Here is a 21,834-nt window from a genome sequence, read left to right on the forward strand (position 1 = left end):
GTTCAATGTCTTTTCTTAAGACAAAACAATTCTTCAAACAATAGCAAGTACATCACTAAACACCATGAGCTCTATCTGAAGGGAATTCTTTAGGAAGAACAGATTTTTTTCCCCCATCTCTCAGTATTTTAAGTTTCCTGCTTGCTCTTATATTCTTTTTTTAAATTTTCATTTGTTTCAAAATCACAAATTAATGTGAGCCACCTATCACTTAATAACCAGGATGATCAAAGACTCCACTGATGATTACAAAAATGAAACCAACAGTGCATCCCATTGACTCTACTTCTTAATACAAAGGTCTCAAAAGTATTTCTACATCATAAATCTTTCTAAATTTTCCCCAACAACTGCAAATTTCCTGGTAAGTTTTAAAAGCTCACTAGGTGTCATATGAAGAGATTTCTCAAAAAATTCAAGTCAAAATATTTTTCCAAATTTTTTTTTTTTTTTTTTTATAAAAATAGATGCTTTTTTAAACCCACATCAAAGAGGCTCTTATCTCTTTGGCAAGGTACTGCTTTACGAAAAGTTCTCCAGTATTCTTACAATAAGCTTTTTATAATGTGTTCCCATTCCCCAACCCAAATGATAATTATAAAATAAATACTGCTTATAACTTTATAAATTAAATGTAAACTTCAAATACTTTTCTTGAACAACAAAACAGCAATGCATTCAAATGTAAATTAAACACAAGGCAAATCAAGAAATAACATAAAAAACCCAACTTAAAGTATAACACAAAGCCTCAGTATTTACTCATAGGTTAAAGGCAGTCATGTAACAAGAAAAAAAACTTCTTCCCTTAGCTGAAACATTTTAAAAGGTCCACCTTCTTCAAAGAAGGCAATAGAATATGCATTGTAACAGGCAAAAACCCTGTAGCTCTTGTCAATATTCAAACACAAAAGATATTCAAGAAGTTTTAATTCAAATATTAGCAATAAAAAATCTCACATATTCTTAGGATGCTAAGTAGTCATTTTATCCCCATTTCCACACTGTCATACAACAAAGGCATTTACTAATGCATAAAGCTTCTTGTAAATTGCCTTTGTTGTATAGTTTTCATGTATTAATGCACTGAGAATAACTTGTTAGGCTTTGTGCGTTTTGTTTGTTTTGAAGGAGACCTGCAATACTCTGTCCCCGAGGCGGTATCCATTCAGGCTGGCTATTGCCATAGCTGCCTCATCATAGTTTGTCATAGTCACAAATCCAAACCCTTTGCACTTGTTGGTGTTAAAGTCACGAATGACCTTCACATTGGTTACTGCTCCAAAGGGTCCAAACATTTGCCAGAGGATACTCTCATCAGCATCAGGGGCCAAGTTGTACACAAAAATGCACCATCCGGTTCCTGCATGTCCAGGGATATTAATTCCAGCCAAACTGGTCATTCCATCAATGGTCATTGGAGGAAACCTACTGAAGAATAGGGGAAAGAGAATCATAAAAGTAGCTGTTCACAGAAAATCCCAGCAATGACATTTCAAAATAAAAAAGAAAATGATACAGGGCTTTTCACAGCATGAACATGTTTGTCAGGCTAAAAGGTAACATCACAAATATTTCCCCCCCCCCAACTGCACAAATACAACATACAATACTATACACAAGTAGGGGGAACATTGCTAGGTCTGTCTGAAATGAAATAACATAGAAAAACAAAACAAAAGCATGCTATAAAGCCAGTGAGGATTAAGTCATTTGAAACCAAATTCCGTGGAGCTGCTACAAAAGGTTTGTCTCTTTCATGCACAGTGCACCAAAATGAACCATTTCACCTGAAGTCTCAACGTGCAAAAATCCAACATAATTCTTACTGAAAAAAATAAGAGTATGCAAAATACTTAACAATAATTTGGTTATTATTAACCTCATAGTCCTTTATTACCTCTTTACTCCATAAGCCATGTTGAGCAGATTGTCCAACCTGCAAAACATTTAGCAAAGTGTTCAGTCTTCAGACTTTTCAACCCTTTAATCTTAAGGAAACTCGGTGTATTACTGCCACGTTCCTTGCACTGTACAGAACCTCATGCAAAGTTGAAGTATCACCACTGAAAGGACTGTGGCACCTTATTACACCTGATACAGTTAGTGAAGACAAAATAGATGTTCTTGTGTAGCATCCACAACCATTAATAGTTCAGTTCAGAAAGTGCACCACTTCCACAAGTTTCGCCTAAGTCAAATACTGTTAGCATAAAGTTACAGTCAGTGACCACCTCAGTGCAGTTTTCAAGATTACTAACTTGCTTTGGATGAAGAATTTACTGAGGCTTCTGACAGTCTGCTGACATGAATACCCAGACAGATGCAGGATTTTGGAGCAGTAACAAATGTTAGCACATGAACTGCAAAAAAGATTTTTCATTTTTGTACTCCTTTCCAGCATAACGCTGTTTTAGAATACATGCACACACACACTAGACTATAAGCTTTCTCCATGTATTTCTTCCCCCACCTTCCCCCACACTGCTAAACTGTAGTATGTAACCACAACTCTATAAACACTTTGGAATTACCTGGCCAATACTCAGAACATGCAGTGCCTACCAATACTATTAATCCTATTCCTCAAGTTCCTTGAAGTGTTTCTCTAAGAAAATTTCTGCCCTAAAGCAGCTCTGGTTTCTTCCTGGCAAAGCTCTGATGTGTGAAGGGAAAGTCTCGTTAATGTTTCTCTTCAGGATTCTACAAAATATGTGCTTAGGTAAAAGAGGTACACTTAACTTAGTTTTCAGCTTACAGCTACCTTACAGATATGTACAGATATGTGATTTCTTTCCAGTTATGAGCTACAGGGTTTAAGAACCATTACTGGTATACAGAATTTAAACTCAAGTGCTGTAGTAGTGTTACTACACTTGTGCATAAAAAACTTGACAAAAAAATTTGGTCTTGTTTGCAGGTAAGTAAAGGTTTCAAACTACAGAGCATTATGATTCTGCAGTGAGTGTGATTTGCAGGATGTACTGACAACAAAGCAAGCTATCGAACCCCCAAAGACAGCAGAAAAGAGGAAATTAAAACATGCCTGTCTACTATCATACAATTGTCTAGGTTAGAAAAGACATTTAAGATCATTGAGTCCAACTGTTAACCTAGCACTGGGAAGTCCACTGCTAAACCATGTCCCTAAGCACCACATCTACCTGTCTTTTAAATACCCCCAGGGATGGTAACTCAATCACTTCTCTGGGCAGCCTGTTCCAATGCTTGACCACCCTTTCGGTAAGAAATTTTTCTTAATATCCATCCTAAACCTCCCCTGGCACAATTGAGCCCATTTCCTCTTGTCCTGTTGCCTGTTACTAGCAAGAATAGACTGACCCCACCTCGCTACAACCTCCTTTCAGGTAGCTGTAGAGACCAACAAGGTCTCCCCTCAGCCTTTTCTCCAGGCTAGACAACCCCACTTCCCTCAGCTGCTCCTCATAAGACTTGTGCTCCAGACACTTCACCAGTTTTGTTGCCCATCTCTGGCAAGTCTATCAGTAAGTCTATCAGTAGACTTAGTGTGGATGACAGAAGTCTACTGTCGTTAACATTTAGGGATGGAGAGGAAGGTGACGAGTTCCAGAAACACCACCACTTGCAAGTCCTTGCTGTAGAGCAATCGGCTGAGGACTTCATACAGTAATGGTATCACTGTAGCAGTTTTCATCACCTGGATGACTTAAAAATATTCTGGAAAAATTTCAGGGGCATTCACTGGACAATTTTTAAAGATGCTTTAAGTTACACATCCTACAGAAACGAAGGAACTATTATATATATATATATGCTTTCAAAAGCCCAGCTCAAGATTTTTCTTAGTAAGAAAAAAAGAAACATTGTAGTGAGCCTATTGGTCTTCACTACTAAAGTTTACGCTGATTCTGTCTTCAGGCCTCTGTCAACCTTTAACAAGAGACAGGGAAACTGCATCAGGTAATCCTGTCTGAAACGATTTCTTGCATGTGAAAGACATGAAAGATCTGAAGCACCAGTGCAATCTGAACTACATAGCCAGCAACAGAGCTGGAATGCCGCAACAGCAGCGAAGCAAAGACCTAAACAACTCAAAAGAGACAGATTTCCTTTCAGAGTTATAAAAATTAAAAATTTGGCAGATCTGTCTCTTTTAGAAAAGAAACAGAAGCCTGAAGGTCTTCCCTCCCAAAAAAATGAAAAAAAATAAATTTAGTTCTGTCTGCAACTCCAGTTTACCTTTTGACCAGTCAGTTCAACCCTGTTCCTCCTTCTGCATTGATAAAAGTGAGAAAGATTTCTCTTCCTCCTATTCACTACAGACTTGGTACCTACTCGGTGCATTTTGTTACCATTACACTTTTAAGTGGAGCAAATTAGAATCTCTTACGGTTGTTTCAGGCATCACTTTACACTTAGTATCTCAAAAAACCAAACAACTTTCCAGTGAAATTTAAATGGACATTCATAAAAATACACTTCCTTTTTAAACAAAATTAAATCACAAACAATCAATACAATTTTGAAGGTTCAAAGCCTAATGTTGCAGGACAGGGGCAGTCTATTGAAATCACTTTACTGCAAAGAACTTTAGGTCCTACAGAAAGAAAAAACTCCAAAAGCTGGAGAATTTTTAAAAGTCCTGATAGATGTACCTGGAGTATCAGTTAAATACAGATGCTATCCCAGCCAGTGTCAGAGTAATACCAAACACAGCCAAGTATCCAGGAACAAGTGCACTCAGAACAACTCAATGAGTCTGCAGGCCAGCCTTGCCAAAATACGTTGAATGCTCTAACACACAGGCTGTACAACAGCTCCCTCATGATCTCATTTCATATAATGCACCTGGGTCCACCCTGCAACTGCAAATTCTGCCTCAATGCTCTGCCTATGGAACAATGGCAAGCCTACTTTTATTCAATGTTCAGCACGCTGTTTAAAATAACCTTTGTATTCCCTAGGAAATGGTAAGAAAAATCCATCAACCAGCGAATAAAATTGGTTATATGTTCCCTTAGGGCAGAAAACCTACTCTAGTGCTGACCTTCACACCTGTGAGACACTTGCAGCACATAAGGCTGAAAAGGTGAAGAAAAGAATTCAGAAGTTCTGGCAGAAGTGCAGTCCATGAACTCTGGATGTTCAGCCTAAAAGCAAGGGTGGCCAATGCAGAGCTTTTGAAGTTTTGTATATTCTCTTTGAAGCAAACTGCCAGCTGATTTTATTTCTTGAAAAATAAAATAGAAGCTGAGTATATTACTGTTTAACACATTCTGTCACGTAGCCCAGGGGCAGAGGGTGGGAAGAAATGATCAAAATCACTGAAAAAAACCCGAGGTACTCAATACAGTATTTGTTTCACTTTGTTCTCACCATCTGTCCTTTTCAATACACTAAATATCACAGGGAACTGTATGGCTGTAGTTTCAACACGATGGGAACACAGCCTCAAAACACACATGCAAAAAGTGTTTGAATAGTCTTCATTACAGAAGTTTGTGTAACTGAAGATGAAGTGTGACATGCAGGATTTAGACAACGGACTAGGAAAAAAACCTAAAAGCCAGAACAGGGAGGAAAGATAGGGGTTGGGGAAGAGGAGGCTGGCTGTGGCATGCCATATGGCTAAGAAGAAAATTGAATTGCCTAGGTCAATGTTAACTGAATCAACTTGCACATTAATCAACGATAATCTAGGAAATTAAAAATAACCTTTAAAAACGGGTTTTTTAGTGACTGTGTAGAAGAAAAATGTCATCTGTTTAAGTAGGTTTATTAGATACTGAAGTGCTATCAATAGGATGGAATGCATTTTTGCTTTTAGCTGTGTTGTAGGAGCATAGCTGAAGTTCAAAATTTTCCTTGGCTTGCAGCACAGTTGCACACAAGTATGTATTTGACTTACCTAAAACGTTGAGCCTGCTGAGCTAGAGGTGCCGGATACCTTCTGTTTGGAGAATGGTACAGCTGGGAAAGGATGGCCTGATTGGTTTTTTGGCTTGGATTGTTAGCAAACTTTACAGTGATGGGCTCTGTGGCACTTGGAGGTTTCTGGCCATTCAAGCCCTTGATAGCTTCCTCTGCTTCAATTCGCTTGTCAAACCGGATAAACCCGACACCCCTTGATACCCCTGGACAGGATGAAGAAAGAATTAATTCAGAGACTCTGGAATATTAGATGTTAACATTTGAGTCTCATAGCCAATTGCTATGTTAATGGCCAATTGCTGTGAACACCTAATTTTGAGCTTGTAAAACTGAGCTTTTGCTCAAAGGCTTTTCTACTGTATTTTTTTTTTTTTAATTTAACTAACATAAGCTGTATTGTGTAGAAAGCTTGGAAGGTTGAGGGAAAACACGGCAGAGACAACTTAAACATAGTGAGCCAAAGTGTAATTCTGAAAGAAAGCAATTCAGGCTTAGGGTGGAGATGAATCCAGAACCAGCTGCACTGTAACCTCTGTCCAGTTCATGCTACTCTGCAGTATCTAAAATCACAGAAACTCTGTAAATAGCTTAGTCATCTGCTCCCTAGCAGCAAGAAATGGCTTATGCTCTCCTGCAGCTCCTCTTGAAGTTCCCTTTGAAGCAATTATGCTGAGAGGACAATGAATGGAGTGCAGGCTCTAGATTGCAGTAATGGTCATTATGGGCCTCTTAACAGTCCATAGTTACCACTAAGTAAGAGATGCCATTTCAGCATACCACCATACTATTGTAGGTGTTATTTTCTGAAGGAAACTTTTCTTGGGCCATAGATTTCTCCTTGGTATAGAAAAGTCAAAGACAACATGCAAGGGGATCAGCAAGTGTTTATGGAAGGTCTTAGGAACACCACATCTCAAAAGTTTATACTGTGGCTTAAATATAAACACACTGAGGTATCAATACTTGAACCAAAAGCTACTACAGCCAATACTACTTAGTTGCATGCTTTGCTGTAATATTCCTAAATCCATTTAAAGGCCCCTTGTATTTTGGTTCATGCATAAACAGACAAGTTAGACACTTGTCTGTCCTCACTTGAGGAAGACATTAAAGACAAGAAAGGTATTCTGTTCATAAACAATGACAATTTAAACCATCAAAGTGACAATAAGCAGGTGTAAGAAATCTTTAGAGGTGAGCGTCACAGCTTCAACTTCGCATTTTTCATCTGTCAGCTTGTGTCACAACCTTATTATTCATACCGTTTTGAGCCTACCTCTTCCAAATTACTAAGAAGGAGGAGGGAAGAAAGCTTAAACCTGAACAACAGTCTATGCCAGAGAACTACTGTACACATACTAGGATTTATGAGTACTTCGAATTGCAGTACACATTTAAAAGTTTAATTACGTTTACTTATTTGGCATATTTATCAAATCGCACCATTTCTATGCATGAATATACAGGAACATACTGAAACAGCTATTTATTGCACAAAGATGGGAAATTTGACCTGCAAATCTACTGTTTCTACAAGGGACTAGTTGGCCTTTAGCTTTCCTTTCCCTGCCTCTCTACACTCTCACCAACTCAGACTATTAAAACACTCCGTAAGTATTATGTGTCAATATTGAGATTTCTGTTAACATAATGGAATAGCAACGTAGCACATACAAGATCCTTTACAGGTCAGCCAAGTGTCACACACAGGCAGGCACAATCCTTTCAAAGTAAGATCATCTGAAAACTTTATGACCTCCTACAGCTGAAAGCTTTTTGCCACCCACAATGACATGTGACTTTGAAAAGGTACAACTATAAAAAAATCCAAGCTAGCTTATCATTCAGGGAATAATTATGTGAATAAGTTCATTCTTCTGCCTCACACCCCTAGTTTTTTGGAAAGATGAGAATTTTGAGAGCCACACTCCTTTGTATTTCGCTTTGCACACTCAATACTTCTGTCATGTACTTGGCATTTCACTTGATTGCTTATTTTTGGAACAGGCCTGCTGGAAGCAGGTGAGGCAAACTATAAAAGCTGCCAAGTTATACAAGCAGCAAATTATAAAGATCAGCCATTTGAGCCAGCAAAAACACATGCACTACTATCTAAGTCTGAAAAGTTACCACAGAGTATCACTGACACTAACTGGTTAAGAAACATACTGTAACAACACAACTAACCTGGCTAGAGCTTAGTTCTTCAGGGCACTGCTAAGCATAGAACTTATCTGCTCCTGAGGAACTCAAAGTTCATGTTCTTCAGTGTGCCCAAAGTTAATGAGGCAACCTTGAAAACAGTCTTAACAACAATTACCAGTCTGGGTCTTTTGTAATCCTAGCCTGAGAGAACCAGCTGTGCATTTCTGCATAAAATTTTACTTTTATAAAAGAAGTGTTTAATAGCATTTCATAAGGCACACAGGGACTATTTTCACGCAGCAGCTTGGAAAGGAAGATTATAGCAGCTGTAAATTTATTACAAGCCATGAAACAGGCTTCAAACCTGCACCTTCGGGGTGGAAATGACTCAAGCTGGCTCAGTACACTCCACAATCTATTTTTGTCCATGCATATTTATGAACAATTCTAGCAGAAAATTGCATTTTCTGGCCTACATACACCTTTCATACATTCTACAGACAAGACTATCGTACTGAAAGGTGAAATATTTCTTAAACTGCCCATCCAAAAATGAGAGGAAGTGCAAAACTGCCTACTTACCAGTGACTTGGTCAACCAAAATACGAGAAGTAATAATGCGTCCATATTGGGAAAATAGCTGTTCTAGTTCTTTCTGGGTCATTGTTTTTGGAAGTCCACTAACATATAAATTTGCATCTCTGATAGAAGCCGAACTTGGTCGCGCATAGGAAACCTTAAAAAAAATAAAGAAAACTAGGAATTAAACATGTTAAAAACAGCTCAAATAAGACAGTGTCATTTGTTCTGCGACACTCAAGTGTTTTTAAGGGCAGCCAGAAAAGTTACCTTGCAAATTCAGTTAAGTGGGGATTTTTGGTGTTGGCTTCTGTAAAAACACTGAAAGAATGCAACATAGACCACATAGCAGAGGCTGCTGCATGACTGCATGAACACATACATAATTTAAGGCGGACTTTCAAATAAAGGAGGAAAGCTAGGTACACACTCCAGCAAGCGTTGGTGGAGAAGTGCTCTCAGTTAGTTTACTATAAGATTAAAAAAAACAAATTTAAGAAGATGCAAGAATGTTTTCCTTCTAATTATCAATAAAAAGCATCCAAAAATTTGAGGAATAAAGATTTCACTTTGATCCATAGGTCAAAACCACAGAAAGACAGTCCAAAACACTTAGAGGTTTGCAAGAGTTTTCCAAGTGCTGTGCCCTTTGTACGTGTGTTCAGCTTGCTATCAAATGACACATGATCATTCATGAGGTCAAGATAACTCTGCTATAGCACTTTTATAGGCCTAAGAATAAATGGCAGAAGTAGGAATGCAAATTGCATTTTGGCTGTTCAGCAGCTTGCCAATTTCTGCAACACGGAGGTCTTACAACCAAATGCCTAGTAACACTGAGTCCTTTTAGATATAAGTTTTTACCTGCTGCCTCAAAGTGTCAGTCAAAAATATTTTAAGATCATCAGTTAGATTCTTCAACCCTTAGACACATGCTACAAAACCAGCATGTTGAGGAATTCAGTATCTCTCACTGAAGTCTGTACAAGTGGTTTATCCTTTGTTACAGTAAAGATTAGAACAGAACATCCATGCTTGTGGAACAGGACAAGACAAAATACTTCATTTGGGATTTTCACTGTACAAAATGTAAAAGTAAAAAGGAACCTCAGAAACTGGTTACATTTATCTCCTTTCCTTCCCTCCCTGCAATGCAGGATCAGCCAACTCTGGGCAGCTGGAACTTAACTCTAAACATATCTTTTGCCTAATCCTTTGACATTTATTTTCAAACCCTTCCTCTGCCTTATTTCCATGCAGATCAGCAGACTCTTAAGACTCCTGTGGAAGCAAAACAAAAAAGGCAATTGAAACAGAGCACTCTGAAGACTAAACAAGCAGTACCCTGAACACTGCTGTGATCCTTCAACATTCTACTCAGAGGCTTTGTGCAAGGTATCTTCCAAAGCTGGCTGTACAGGGCTCACCTACAAAACCTGTACCAAGATAACACACTATCCAACACAGAGCCCTGCCAGCCAGAGTGCCTTGCTCTTTTAACATGAGAGCCACACGACAACCGAAGACCTGTCTGAAGTGCTTGTCTTCTGATCTCCCACCCAAGCAGCTGGGAATAGCCTGTCTTTTCTACTAATTTACTTTTTTTGTGAAGATGTGTAAATTTAATCATAAAAGCAAAGCTGGCGTTTATTTCAATTCCAACAATGCAGCACTGAAGAATAGTTTATTTTCCACTGGAGCTGAGCCCACTGACCTAAAGACTACTTAAGTCCACTTTCTTCTATGTGCCCCCTCACTTTTTTATATTATTAGAAATATGCATTAGGAAACTGTCCACAGAAGAGCCTGTGAAAGTTACCACTATCAAGGCGCCAGGTAGAAACCTACAGACCCTTTATTTAGCAAAAATGGATTCAACATCTATGATGCCAAATGTAAAAAAACAACCAACCAAAAAAAGACCTCACCAGATACTAAAACGTATTCCTGACGTCTGATCATGGCAGGAATCTGCTATGTGACTCTGGACAAATCTTTCCACCTCAGCTTCTCATGGCTTCTACATTCCAGTAGATACACTGACAATGGGTATTTTCCAATAAATTAATAGTTTTCTTTATCTTTAAAACTCCCTTTGATATCTCTTATGATTTTTTCCAGACACAGGGTGAACAGAAAAGTAGTAGTTCATTTTGTAGATTAGCTGGGAATTGATAAATTAGATTTTCTATTTCGACTCAATTTTTGTAATTTAAAAAAGTCAACATACGATTGTTCCTAGAAGACAATGCCAAGTACTAGCTAGAGTCAGATTCACATAGCCAGAGTGTTCAGGACTTCAGTGCCTGTAACCTGCCATAGGAAGTAGGAAGTCTCTCTAGCTATCAGAATTGTAGCAGTAGAGATGTGATTATGGCCATTTTGCAGCATCATAAGTAATTTATCCATATACTATGCAGCACCACTTTAAATTACAACAATAATGGAATCTTGTTAACCACTGGAAAAAAGACATCAAATAAAAGATGTCACAAGGACAGCAGTCATGTTCCTGCATGTGACAGAGTACTTGATTCCCAAGAGCCTTTCGCAAGGTAGATGAGAAATTTAATAGGTCCTTCAGAAAAGGCAAATACATAATTCTGATTTCTTAAAACTTGCTAAAGTAGATTCAATACTCAAGTCCAAATCTCATCAGAAACATCAGCTCTTTCAGAGGAGGAAAGGAAAGGAGAGACGCTACTGTTGTATCATTTGGCTGTTTAACTAACCATGCTCTTTCTTTAGATGAGCATTTGCAAAGTCAAGGACAACTAGTACCAGTGGAACTACAGAAATAGGTCTTGCAAGTGAGACAGAGAAGAGGAATCGGACATCTGACCCAGGTGGGTCAAGTGACTGATTTTGCCAGTTCTGTGCTGAAGAGTTCAACATTGAAGTTTTGTAAAAACAGTTTTTCTTGAAATGCTAATCTGCTACCATTATATGGCTGTACAGCCAAAGCCCAATACTTCCAAGTTGTGTTTGAAACCAAATCCTTACTTTATTCTGGATTTTCAACCCTCACACTACATACGCCCATATTTGAAAGGACAGTTTCTAGATCTTGAGTCGTTTTCCTGCCCTTCTACAGGCAAAAGCATACAGCTATGATATTTCCAGGTGCACAGAGTGTCTGAGAGGTAAGCTGCACCAGAGACAAGAAAATAGTGTAAAGCTTGCCTGCATTCAGCCAAAGAAGCAACAGGAACAGTCATGGCTATGCAAGAGGTAGAAAAATACAGCAGCTAAGGAATGAGAGAACTTGCCCTACTTGCCTACTTAGCTATGAGCTTCTTTAAAAAAATAAAGCTCCATGCCACACTTGGCAGGATGACCTTAAGGGGACCCAAGGCCAGAGAATGGAGACAGACTGCCTGGGGGACAGGACAAGACAGCAAATCCTGAATTACCAAAACCAAGGAGTTCTGACCAGCTAAGTAAAAGTTTCATTTCAAAAAGAATCTTTCCACACATACCCAAATTTAACTCTACATGGTAGGAGGGCACAGCAAAATCCATTTTGTAACTGAAGACAATGAACTGTTATTCATGTAAAGCTTGACACCAATGGAAGCAGGTGAGGACAGCAAATACTTATTAACTAGATGCTGCATGCATCACTGACACCTCAATTTTATCTGTCAGTTTTTAATTCTCTGGAATTGAGATACACTGAAAACTGTTCTATCCAGTCCTATTTAAGCTGTCAGACACAAGTTTTTCTTTCCATATGTATTGGGTCAGATCCTCTGGAAAGAAGTCAGAATTCTTAGTAGTGACCATCAACTAAGGAAAGAAATAAAACAGTGACTTACCTTTATCCTTAACAAGAAAGCTCTGCAACTCCTTGTCAAACAACATTTCACTGAGAAACTCAAGAAAAACCCCATGACTTGGTGAAGATTAAGAAGGTATTGTGGACTTTACATTAACTTTGAACTCAAATAAATACCTGTTACTAAGCCGTTTTCTAAGTGTGCATGCTCACAAGCACTCAGACCAGAGGCTGCAGAACATAAGCCTCACAAACTCCTTTCAAACAGGATAAAAGAAGTCTGTATGAATAGAAGATACCAAAGGCTGGCCAAAACCCCTAAGCCATACTTTACAGCGATACTATTTTCCCAGTCTCCAAACTATCTAGACTTTGCTCTAAAAGTAATTCTATAGATGTCGATGGATTAAACAGCTCCATTTTCCAAGCAATCTAATGCAGTAATTGGACTTTCCCTCCAGCTGCCCGCTACTGTCAAAGTCATCCTGATTTGACACGTTAGATAGCATAAAAGTGAGGAAGTACAATGTAAGCAGAAATAAGAGAGTTATTTTATTTATGAAGAAGGAAGGAAACACATAAAAAGCAAAAAAATCCCACCTTAAATCAGTTAAATGACCTGTGACGCAATGCTTCATACCTAAAACTTCTTTCCCTCCTGGTCAGTGACACTAAGGTAGGCTAGAAGAAAATAACTAATGCACAAGGTCTGTCTGATCTGCAGTTCAAGTTCAGTAGTTCTGAGAATGAAATTAAAACTTCTCCCTTCTTACGCACACATCACACTGATGGACCTCCCTGGTGATTACCACAGGCGTGGATACCACAGTTCTTGCAAAGCAAGCTGCTAGAACAGCTTTATAGCTCTGGAAACCATGTTGATGTCCCTGCTTACCATCTCCAGTGACTGAAGGATCACCTCCAAGCCAACGGTCTATCCTAGCAAGCAGAAAATCAAGCAAAGGTGTGTGAGGGACTGCTTGGATTAACAAGGGATTAAACTCCAACATAAAAACAACATGTACAGGATGTGAAAGCAGGAATATATAAATGGTGTCCAATCACGCACTGATGAGGTTAGGAAAGCTGAAGCCCATCTGGATTTGAATTTTGTGAGAGATCTGAAAAGCCATAACAAAGATCTGTACAAATATATTCACAGCAAAAGGAAGACTGGGGAAAACACCAACCCACTGCTGAATAGGACAGGGAAACTGCTGACCAGGGACACAGAAAAGAACACGATAATTAGTACTTTCCTTGCATCAGTCTTTACCAGTGCAACTGGCCTTCAGGCCCATGAGACAGTAGAAAGTCTAAAACAAGGAATACTTACCCTTAGTAGAAGATCATGCTGAGGAATATTTAAACTGCACAGATGAAAGTCCATGGGGCCTGAAAAGGTTGCACCCACAAGTGCTGAGGGGGCTGATGGGTATCAATGCAAGGCAACTCCTGGTTGTGTTTGAAGGGTCATGGGGAACAGGGGACGTTTCTGAGAAGTGGGAGGGAGAAAGTATCCCCATCTTAAAGAGTGGCAAGAAACTCTCTTGCTCTCTGAGCAACTACAGGCCGGTCAATCTCAAGTCAAACCCTGGTATGGTGATTGAACAACTAATCATGAAAATCTTCTCCAGTCACATGAATGACAAGAAGGTGACTGGAAGTAATCAGCCTGGATTTATAAAGGGCAAATCATGTCTGACCAACCTAATAGTTTTCCACAATGACATGAGACTGCCTTGGTGGACAAGGGGAGAACAGCACATGCTGTTTATGTCAACTTTAGTAAGACTTGACACTCACTCCCATAATATCCTCACAAAGTACACATTAAGTACACCTATGTGTACTTCAGCACATACTAGATAAGCATTAAGTACAGTGGACGTGTAAGTACTAAGGACAGCAACACAGACTGAAAAACTGGCTGAATTGCCAGGCCCCATGGGTTTCGATCAGTCACATGAAGTCCAGCTGGAGGCTAGTCACTGGCCTCCGTTGATACTGGATCCAATATTGGTTAACATCTTCACTTGTGAGCTGGGTGATGGGGCAGAGTGTACCCTACGAAACTCCACAGATGATACAAAAGCTGCCCAGGAAGGTTGTGGAGTCCCCTTCTCTGGAGATTTTCAAGACCTGCCTGGATGCAGTCCTGAGCAACGTGCTCTGGGCAATCCTGCTTTAGCAGGTGAGTTGGACTAGATGATCTCTAGAGGTCCCTTCCAACTCTGAAAATTCCGTGATGCTGTGAAAACTCAAGGGAGTGGCTGACAGGCCAGAGAGTTGTGCTTCCATCCAGAGAGACCTCAACAGACTGGAATACTGGGCAAACGGGAACCTCAAAGAAGTTCAACAACAGGAAAAGCAGAGTCCTCCCGCCGGGGAGGAATAACTCCATGTATCAGTACATTCTGGGAGCCACTGGCTGAAAACCATCTTGGCATAAAACCTAGAGTCACCAAGCTGATCGTAAGCCAGCAGAACACACCCTTGCAAAGATGGCCAATAGCCACCTGGGCTGCACAAGTAGAAGCATCACCAGCAGGGTCAAGGGCAGTGATCCTTCTCAGCATTGGTGAGACACTTCTGGGGGGCTATCTCCAGTTCTGGGCTCCCCAATATAAGACAGATATTTACAACTAGAGTGAGTCCAGTAAAAGGCCACAAGAGTGATTAAAGGACTGGAGCATCTCAGCAGGGATTGCTCAGTCTGGGGAAAAAGGAAGCTCAGCAGGATCTTAGCCATAAAAATCTGATCAAGGGAATAAAGATGAAGCCAGACTCTGTAGTATCAAGTGACAGGACAAGAGGCAATGGACACAAACTGAAACACAGAAAAGTTCATTTAGAAATTCCAACTAGATTTCATTCCATGAGAAAACATCTTTTCATGGTAAAGGATGGTCCAGCATTGGAAGAAGTTACCCAGATTGTAGAGTCTAACCCTTGAGATGTGCAAAACCCAACTGGACAGAGGCCTGAGCAACCTGCTTATGATGAACCTGCTCTGAGCAGGAGCTTGGACTAGAGACCTCCAGAGGTGCCTCCAACCTCAGCTATACTGTGATGCTGCAACAACACATAATGAATCTTAAGGAAATTCTTTGAAATAGACTTCTACCCAGACTCTGGACATAATTTCAATCAAGTGAAGGTAACAAAACCAAGACAGAGGATTCAACTCTGCTTTTTGTATAAAACCAGTAATACAGTCATTTCCCCCTTATTCCTTCCAAGACGAATTCAAGAGAGAGATGCTGTCTTCCAAAGGGGGATTCACATTGCTGGACACATGCTGTAACATACCAAGGATATAAACTCACTCTGAGCCCCTCAGAGCAGGGGAAATCCACAAAAACTGCTTGCTACCTTACTGCAAGTTTGCCTTATGCTACAGAACTGGTATCTGTTTCCTCCTGGAAACTCTGCTAAGACACAAAGAAAAAGACAAGGTGATTGGTAGCAGCCAACATGGCTTCACCAAGAGCAAGTCACACCTGACGAATCTGGTGGCCTTCTGAGGGGGTTACACAAGCAGTGGACAAGAGAAGAGCAACTGATGTCATCTACCTGGACTTGTGCAAAGTGTTTGACGCTGTCCCATACCATATCCTGGTCTCTAAATTGGAGAGCATGGATTCAACAGATAGAGCACTTGGTGTATAAAGATCTGGCTGGATGGTCACACTCAAAGAGTTGTGGTCAATCACTTGATGTCCAAGTGGAAAGCAGTGACAAGTAGCATTCCTCAGGTGTCAGTACTGCGACTGGTGCTGTTCAACATCTTTATTGTGACACACACAGTGGGGTCGAGTTCACCCTCAGCAAGTTTGCCAATGATACCAAGCTGTGTGGCAAGGTAGACACTCTGAAGGGGAGGGATGCTGTCCAAAGGGACCTGGCCAGGCTGGAGAGGTGGGCCCATGCCAACCTCATGAAGTTCAACAAGGCCAAGTGCAAGGTCCTACATCTGGGTTGGGGCAATCCCAATCACAAATACAGGCTGAGAGGAGAACAGATCAAGAGCAGCCCTGAGGAGAAGGACTTAGGGGTGCTGACTGACAAGAAGCTCAACATGAGCCGGCAATCCACAATCGCATCCCACAAGGCCAACCGTATCCTGGGTTGCCTCAGAAGTGTGGCCAGCAGGTCAAGCGAGGTGATTCTTCCCCTCTACTCTGCTCTCATGAGACCCCACCTGGAGTACTGTGTCCAGCTCTGGCTTTAAACTGGAAGAGGGGAGATTTAAAACAGGTATTAGGAAGAAGTTTTTCACTATGAGGGTGGTGAGGCACTGGAACAGGTTGCACAGAGAATTTGTGGAAGCTCCATCCCTGGAGATGTTCGATGCCAGGCCGGTTGGGGCTTTAGGCAACCTGGTCTACTGGGAGGTGTCCCTGCCTATGGCAGAGGGGTTGGAACTAGATGATCTTCAAGGTCCCTTCCAACATAAACAATTCTATGATTCTACAATTCTCTGATTCTATATAAAACTATCTGCAAAACTCCTCTCACTTTTCCTGTCAAATGAGTATAAGCTTTCAGAGTGACAGTTGATCCAGTGATGTTTATGGCCCATGCCCTAGTCAGTAAATGCTATTTGGAATGGAGTTTGACATAGCAGTCAAGGCCGATACTGAATGCAATTCAAAGAAAGTGAAAGCAGTAAGCTCTAACTAGCAAATATTACCATTATAAGATCAGTTTCAGTATCGTTCCCTTTAAATTCTTCAAGTGTGCTTACAAGGTATTTTTCACATCTAAAAACACATGCTGATCACCGATTACCCTACATGGGAAGTATTCCAGTGACTACTCCTGTATCCTGACTGATGCATACTGGAATCTGTGCAGATTAGTTATGGGAGTATAACATACAAACTGAAATCAGTACTTTGTTACCAATACCCAAACACTATCTCTCGTGAATCTTGCTAAGCACCAGTCTGGCCAGGCAAGAAATCAAAGAAACACAGAACTTTAGAAACCCAGTGTAACTGAAGTTTGACTTCCTTTGACAAAACATTACCAGCGATCTGTGATTATTCCAAGTCAGCATCACTAGAGACAAACAAGGACACCACAAAATGTTATGGGGATAAGGGAACTAACTCCCATGCAAAAGCAGCTTGGCTGGAGCATGGGATATAGTTTCTATTCATTATTGATGTCAAAGTCCAGCTATGTCACTTGTGATATTGATTTAAAGCAGAGAATCTCCAGATTCATCTCCCTACCTGTATCCTCTCAGTTAGCTCGTTCAGTAATTACTTGCCAATAGTTCTAGATTCAATCTCCTCAAACAATATACATATGCACCGAATTAATAGCTGTGCTAAAATATTACCTCCACAGTTACTTCAACAGGTGGATATTTAATAGATAAACATTAAGGTTATGCAATGTCAAAACCACTGAACACAATGCAAGCCATAAGCAGCCAGAAAGCCTACAATTTTAAATATTTAATGATGACACACACTGTACAACACTGAACACAGCTACTCTGAAGACACCAATTTAAAAACACTTTTACTGGAATTTTCCACTGCAGTTAGTAGGAAAGACACTTGTTTCTAGAAATGTAAACATTATGACATCAAATCCAAGTATTTTCATTGCTTTAATATTTCATTTCTTAGCATCAAGATGAACTAATTTACAATTTTCAAGTAAAAAATGTGAAAGTTAACAGGTTAAACAAAGAAGTTGCCAAAAAGAATAAAGAGACCCAGTCCCTAACAAATTAGTGTTTCCATTTCTTACTGTCTGCTACTACCTTTAGGCACCTCAGCACCATACTTCCATCTTTATCTTATAGTTTATTAGCAGTATAGAAGGCAAACAGAGGGTTTGTATTACCTGCAGGAACTTTAGAAAAAAGTGATATTAAAGTCTAAACACTTCTACTTAAAGTATTCTTGCAAGTCTTTAAATCTGAAATCTTTAAACATTAAAATCAGGATTTCAGTAGATGATTGCATTCAAGGACTTCCACTGTAAACTTTCAGCTTTGAACATTGTTTGCCTTATGGATAGTATCTGGTTCTTTTAAAATGCATGTTTCGGGAGGGAAAAGGAAATACAACAAAAAAAAAAATCCAAATAAATTACCACCCAGTCTGTGCAGGTGAAAATGGGTTAAACCTGCCTGCAAACTCGATAGTCTTACATTGGGAAGAGAAATACATTAGGAATACGTAAGCCCCCTTGGCAAGCACAATAAGAACAACGATGTATTTCCTTGGTTTTGCTACAGCAATGTTCTGATACTATTGTACCAGGCAAGCGTTCTTAACTTGCACTTAAATTAGTGTATGAGACACCATGACTCAAGAACTTTTCTTAATTTGATTTCTAGTACCAAGATGTTGCAGCACACAGCAGACACAGGGTCGCTAGCCAGTGATAGGTTTTTGTCTGAAACAGTAGAGTACATTGCCGTATATTCATCAAGCTTATTCTTTGTCTCTCCTCAAATGAAAGTTAGTTCCCTTCCAAACAAAGCTTGAAGGTCGCTTTTGCCAGTATACACAAGACTGCCTCGTTAAACACGCACACGCTGTTTGCAGTGCAAGCTTGCAGCAGCATTTGTTTCTGTGGGCAAAGCACATTGGAAACTGTAGAACAGTATTGAAGCTCCAGTTCCTTTACAAGCTTCTTATATAAGCAGGACTAAAATATGACATTCAAAGTGATTACTGATGGGCACAGCAGTTCACATGAGCATGACCAGCCAACACAGGAGTACCTGTATTTTATAAAGCTCTTCCTCTGAACTAGAATAATTTCAACAAGATAATACAAATTTGCCAAAGAGCTGTAGGCTGAAAATACCACACCACACCTACTAAGACTCACAAATATGAACCCTACATAATTTTTGAGTTGGGAAAAAAAATAACAGAGGTGTGTTTTTCAAAACTAAAGAATGACCTCTCTGCAGGTAACTTCCACTGAAACAAGTGAAGTCTCCTGACAGATGTAGTCTCTTACAGCTTTTGATACCTAACTGCTCAGAGGAAAGTCTTCCACCTTTACATACCACCTTCACTCATAAGCACGTCAGTGCACAGCATGGACACTGGATATAAAGTCTCCAGCACCTGAGGCTTCCACCAATTTTCAGATTAGTTACTGGACAGAGAGGAGCATTGCTGATACAACGAGTACTGAAACTCAAAGATTTTTTATTTTTTTTACTTTCATCCCTCTTTGACCCTGTTTCTGTATTCGACTTGTCAGTCAGGAAACAACCACCACAGCTGCTGGTGCTACTCACCTCCAGCACAGCCCACACTTGCCCCACTTTCCAAACAGCACAAAAGCACTAGCTCCACAACAAAGTGAGGAAACTGAGCTGGCTCCTCAGGTTATTTCGATCAGCACTAAATCTAACGAAAAATCTGGTTTCAATTCTAGCTCAGCATTTTAATCCACTCCCCCCTCTCACCTTTGAGATTTCCTCAGAATGGGACATAATCTAGTTATTATTAAAGCACAGGAAGCAGCAAATTCAGAACAGCAAAGCAAGTTTTAAGAGGAACTCGGACCATGAGCAGTTTTCATCTGGATGAGAAGACTGATAAAGGCCTAGGACAGCAGTAAGACATTAAAGACAACCAGACTGAGAAGCTGAGAAAGCTCATCTTGAGATTAAATGTTTTGTAAGAAAGCATGGGATTATCCAGCCTGGGAAGCATTTTTTTCCCTAGTACTACTCCCAAAGTTATCTTGAAATGAAGTACTAAAATACCTCTTCTGAAGATGAGATATTTTCCCATGTGCTGAAGACTCACTACATAAAGCACCTGATCATTCACATTGAGACAGTTAAGACAAACCCTTGGTCTTTCGTCAGTGAAGTCATCAACTCATCTCCCCTGTCACCATCAGACCAGCCATTATGCCATGAGTTTTCTAAAAATATAGCCAGTTCCCATCACGAGGCAGGAGCAATACTGATCAATAATGGTACCAGATTCAATACACATAGCAATAATAGGCCTGATCAGAGCTACAGTTTCAAAGGAGAATTTAATGGGCCCTTCCCCTCCTTCACCCTATGCTGAGAATACCCAGCTAGATGGATGTCTTTTGCTTTGGATTAAAGGAACCTTGATTCTAGCCCTATCTCACACCCTTGGATAACACTGTATCATCCAAGAGAATCATCATTCATTTGGAACAGCAGTAGTCATGATGTTGGAAAGTGACATCCTTATGGGACTTCAGGCATCACTCTGTGTAGCAACTCCCAGCAGCTAAGCCTGCTCCAGAAGGGTTTATACCCTCATTACAAGCCAGAGAAAACTAGCAACTAGAGTTCACTGAGTGTCTGACAAGGCTGTCTACAAGCAACAGAAGGTTTCTTTGGGTAGCGGAGATGGTTTAATTAGATCAGCAGGCCTATTCTGACTTTCAGTTGCTACCAGAAAACAATCCCTTGTTCTGCAATTCTCAGGAAAGACACGACTTCTAAAAGAAGTTTCTTCCAAGTTGTAATAGAGTTTTCTGCAGACAAATTCAGATACTTTTGAAATAGTTATTTCATGTAAGTGATAAATTTGTGACTCAGCACACAAGGACAGATCAAGTTGATCTCACTCTTAAGAAATGCACTGCCTTGCTATCTTGTATGTTTGTATAGTTCTACCAGCTCTCTGAAAACACTCCTCAGAAACATCAGTGACATAGATGAAGAATATGCTTTAGGAGTCTTGAAACACAAGCTATCAAGAACATTTTTTCATGGCTAGACTTCAGAAAAAACGTCAAAAACAAGGCCAAAGTTAGAGAAAGGATCTTTATAGAGCATGTCACAGTACCAGATGAGGACTTCCTAGTATTACAGAAAAAAGCCATCTTCCTAAATTTGTTTTTGGCCTTGCTTAGACTAAGAGGCACCTGTAAAATGGTAGCACAATATATTTTGAATACAGTCAGCTTATGCAAAAAGCTGCATTTGTATTCTCAGAGAGGCATTGTGAGAGACAGAAAGCACGACCAAGCCAGAGCAATGGTTACCATGTTCTGCAAGGATGATGCAATGAATGTTATATAGAGTCCACAGAGATTGACCTTGTAAAGGGCAAACTGGCTTTCGTTCTGTTTCCTGCTATAAGCACTGAGGAAGACAAGAGACTGTTAGCTGCAAAGGTTAAGATGAGACAGGACAGGTATGATGACTAGGTTGGATGGGCTTTAAGCAGCATTGTTTTTGTTAGAACTGTAATTCTGTAATCTTCAGGTAATTCTAAACACATGCGTTCTACTGTAAGAGAACAGTAGATGAGGAGAATAACTGAAATACAGAATTTGCCACATTTGTTGGTTAGCTGTTCTCCAAGTTTAATTTGACATTGCACTTCACCTCCGGTTGGTAACTTCTGTTCCTAGCTTTTGATTGTGTT

General features: G+C 40.0%; 1 protein-coding gene across 3 annotated transcripts in view; it reads right to left on the reverse strand.

Moving 5' to 3' along the window:
- Positions 1–458: 458 nt before the first annotated feature.
- Positions 459–21,834, reverse strand: part of ELAVL2 (ELAV like neuron-specific RNA binding protein 2) — a 53,691-nt gene continuing 32,315 nt past the window's right edge. Inside the window, exons 4-7 of one of the 3 annotated variants that reach the window (XM_009895873.1) lie at positions 8,641–8,794; positions 5,891–6,116; positions 1,901–1,939; positions 459–1,428 (exon numbers count right to left, since the gene is read on the reverse strand). In XM_009895873.1, the coding sequence (XP_009894175.1) occupies positions 1,101–1,428; positions 1,901–1,939; positions 5,891–6,116; positions 8,641–8,794 (747 nt within the window). In that variant the 3' untranslated portion in view covers positions 459–1,100. Of the gene's footprint in view, positions 1,432–1,900; positions 1,940–5,890; positions 6,117–8,640; positions 8,795–21,834 lie in introns of all 3 variants that reach the window. The other 2 variants (XM_009895871.1, XM_009895872.1) reach the window with 2 other exon arrangements.

This window comes from Charadrius vociferus, unplaced genomic scaffold (assembly GCF_000708025.1).
Source record: "Charadrius vociferus isolate BGI_N301 unplaced genomic scaffold, ASM70802v2 scaffold231, whole genome shotgun sequence".
NCBI classification, from domain to species: Eukaryota; Metazoa; Chordata; class Aves; order Charadriiformes; family Charadriidae; genus Charadrius; species Charadrius vociferus.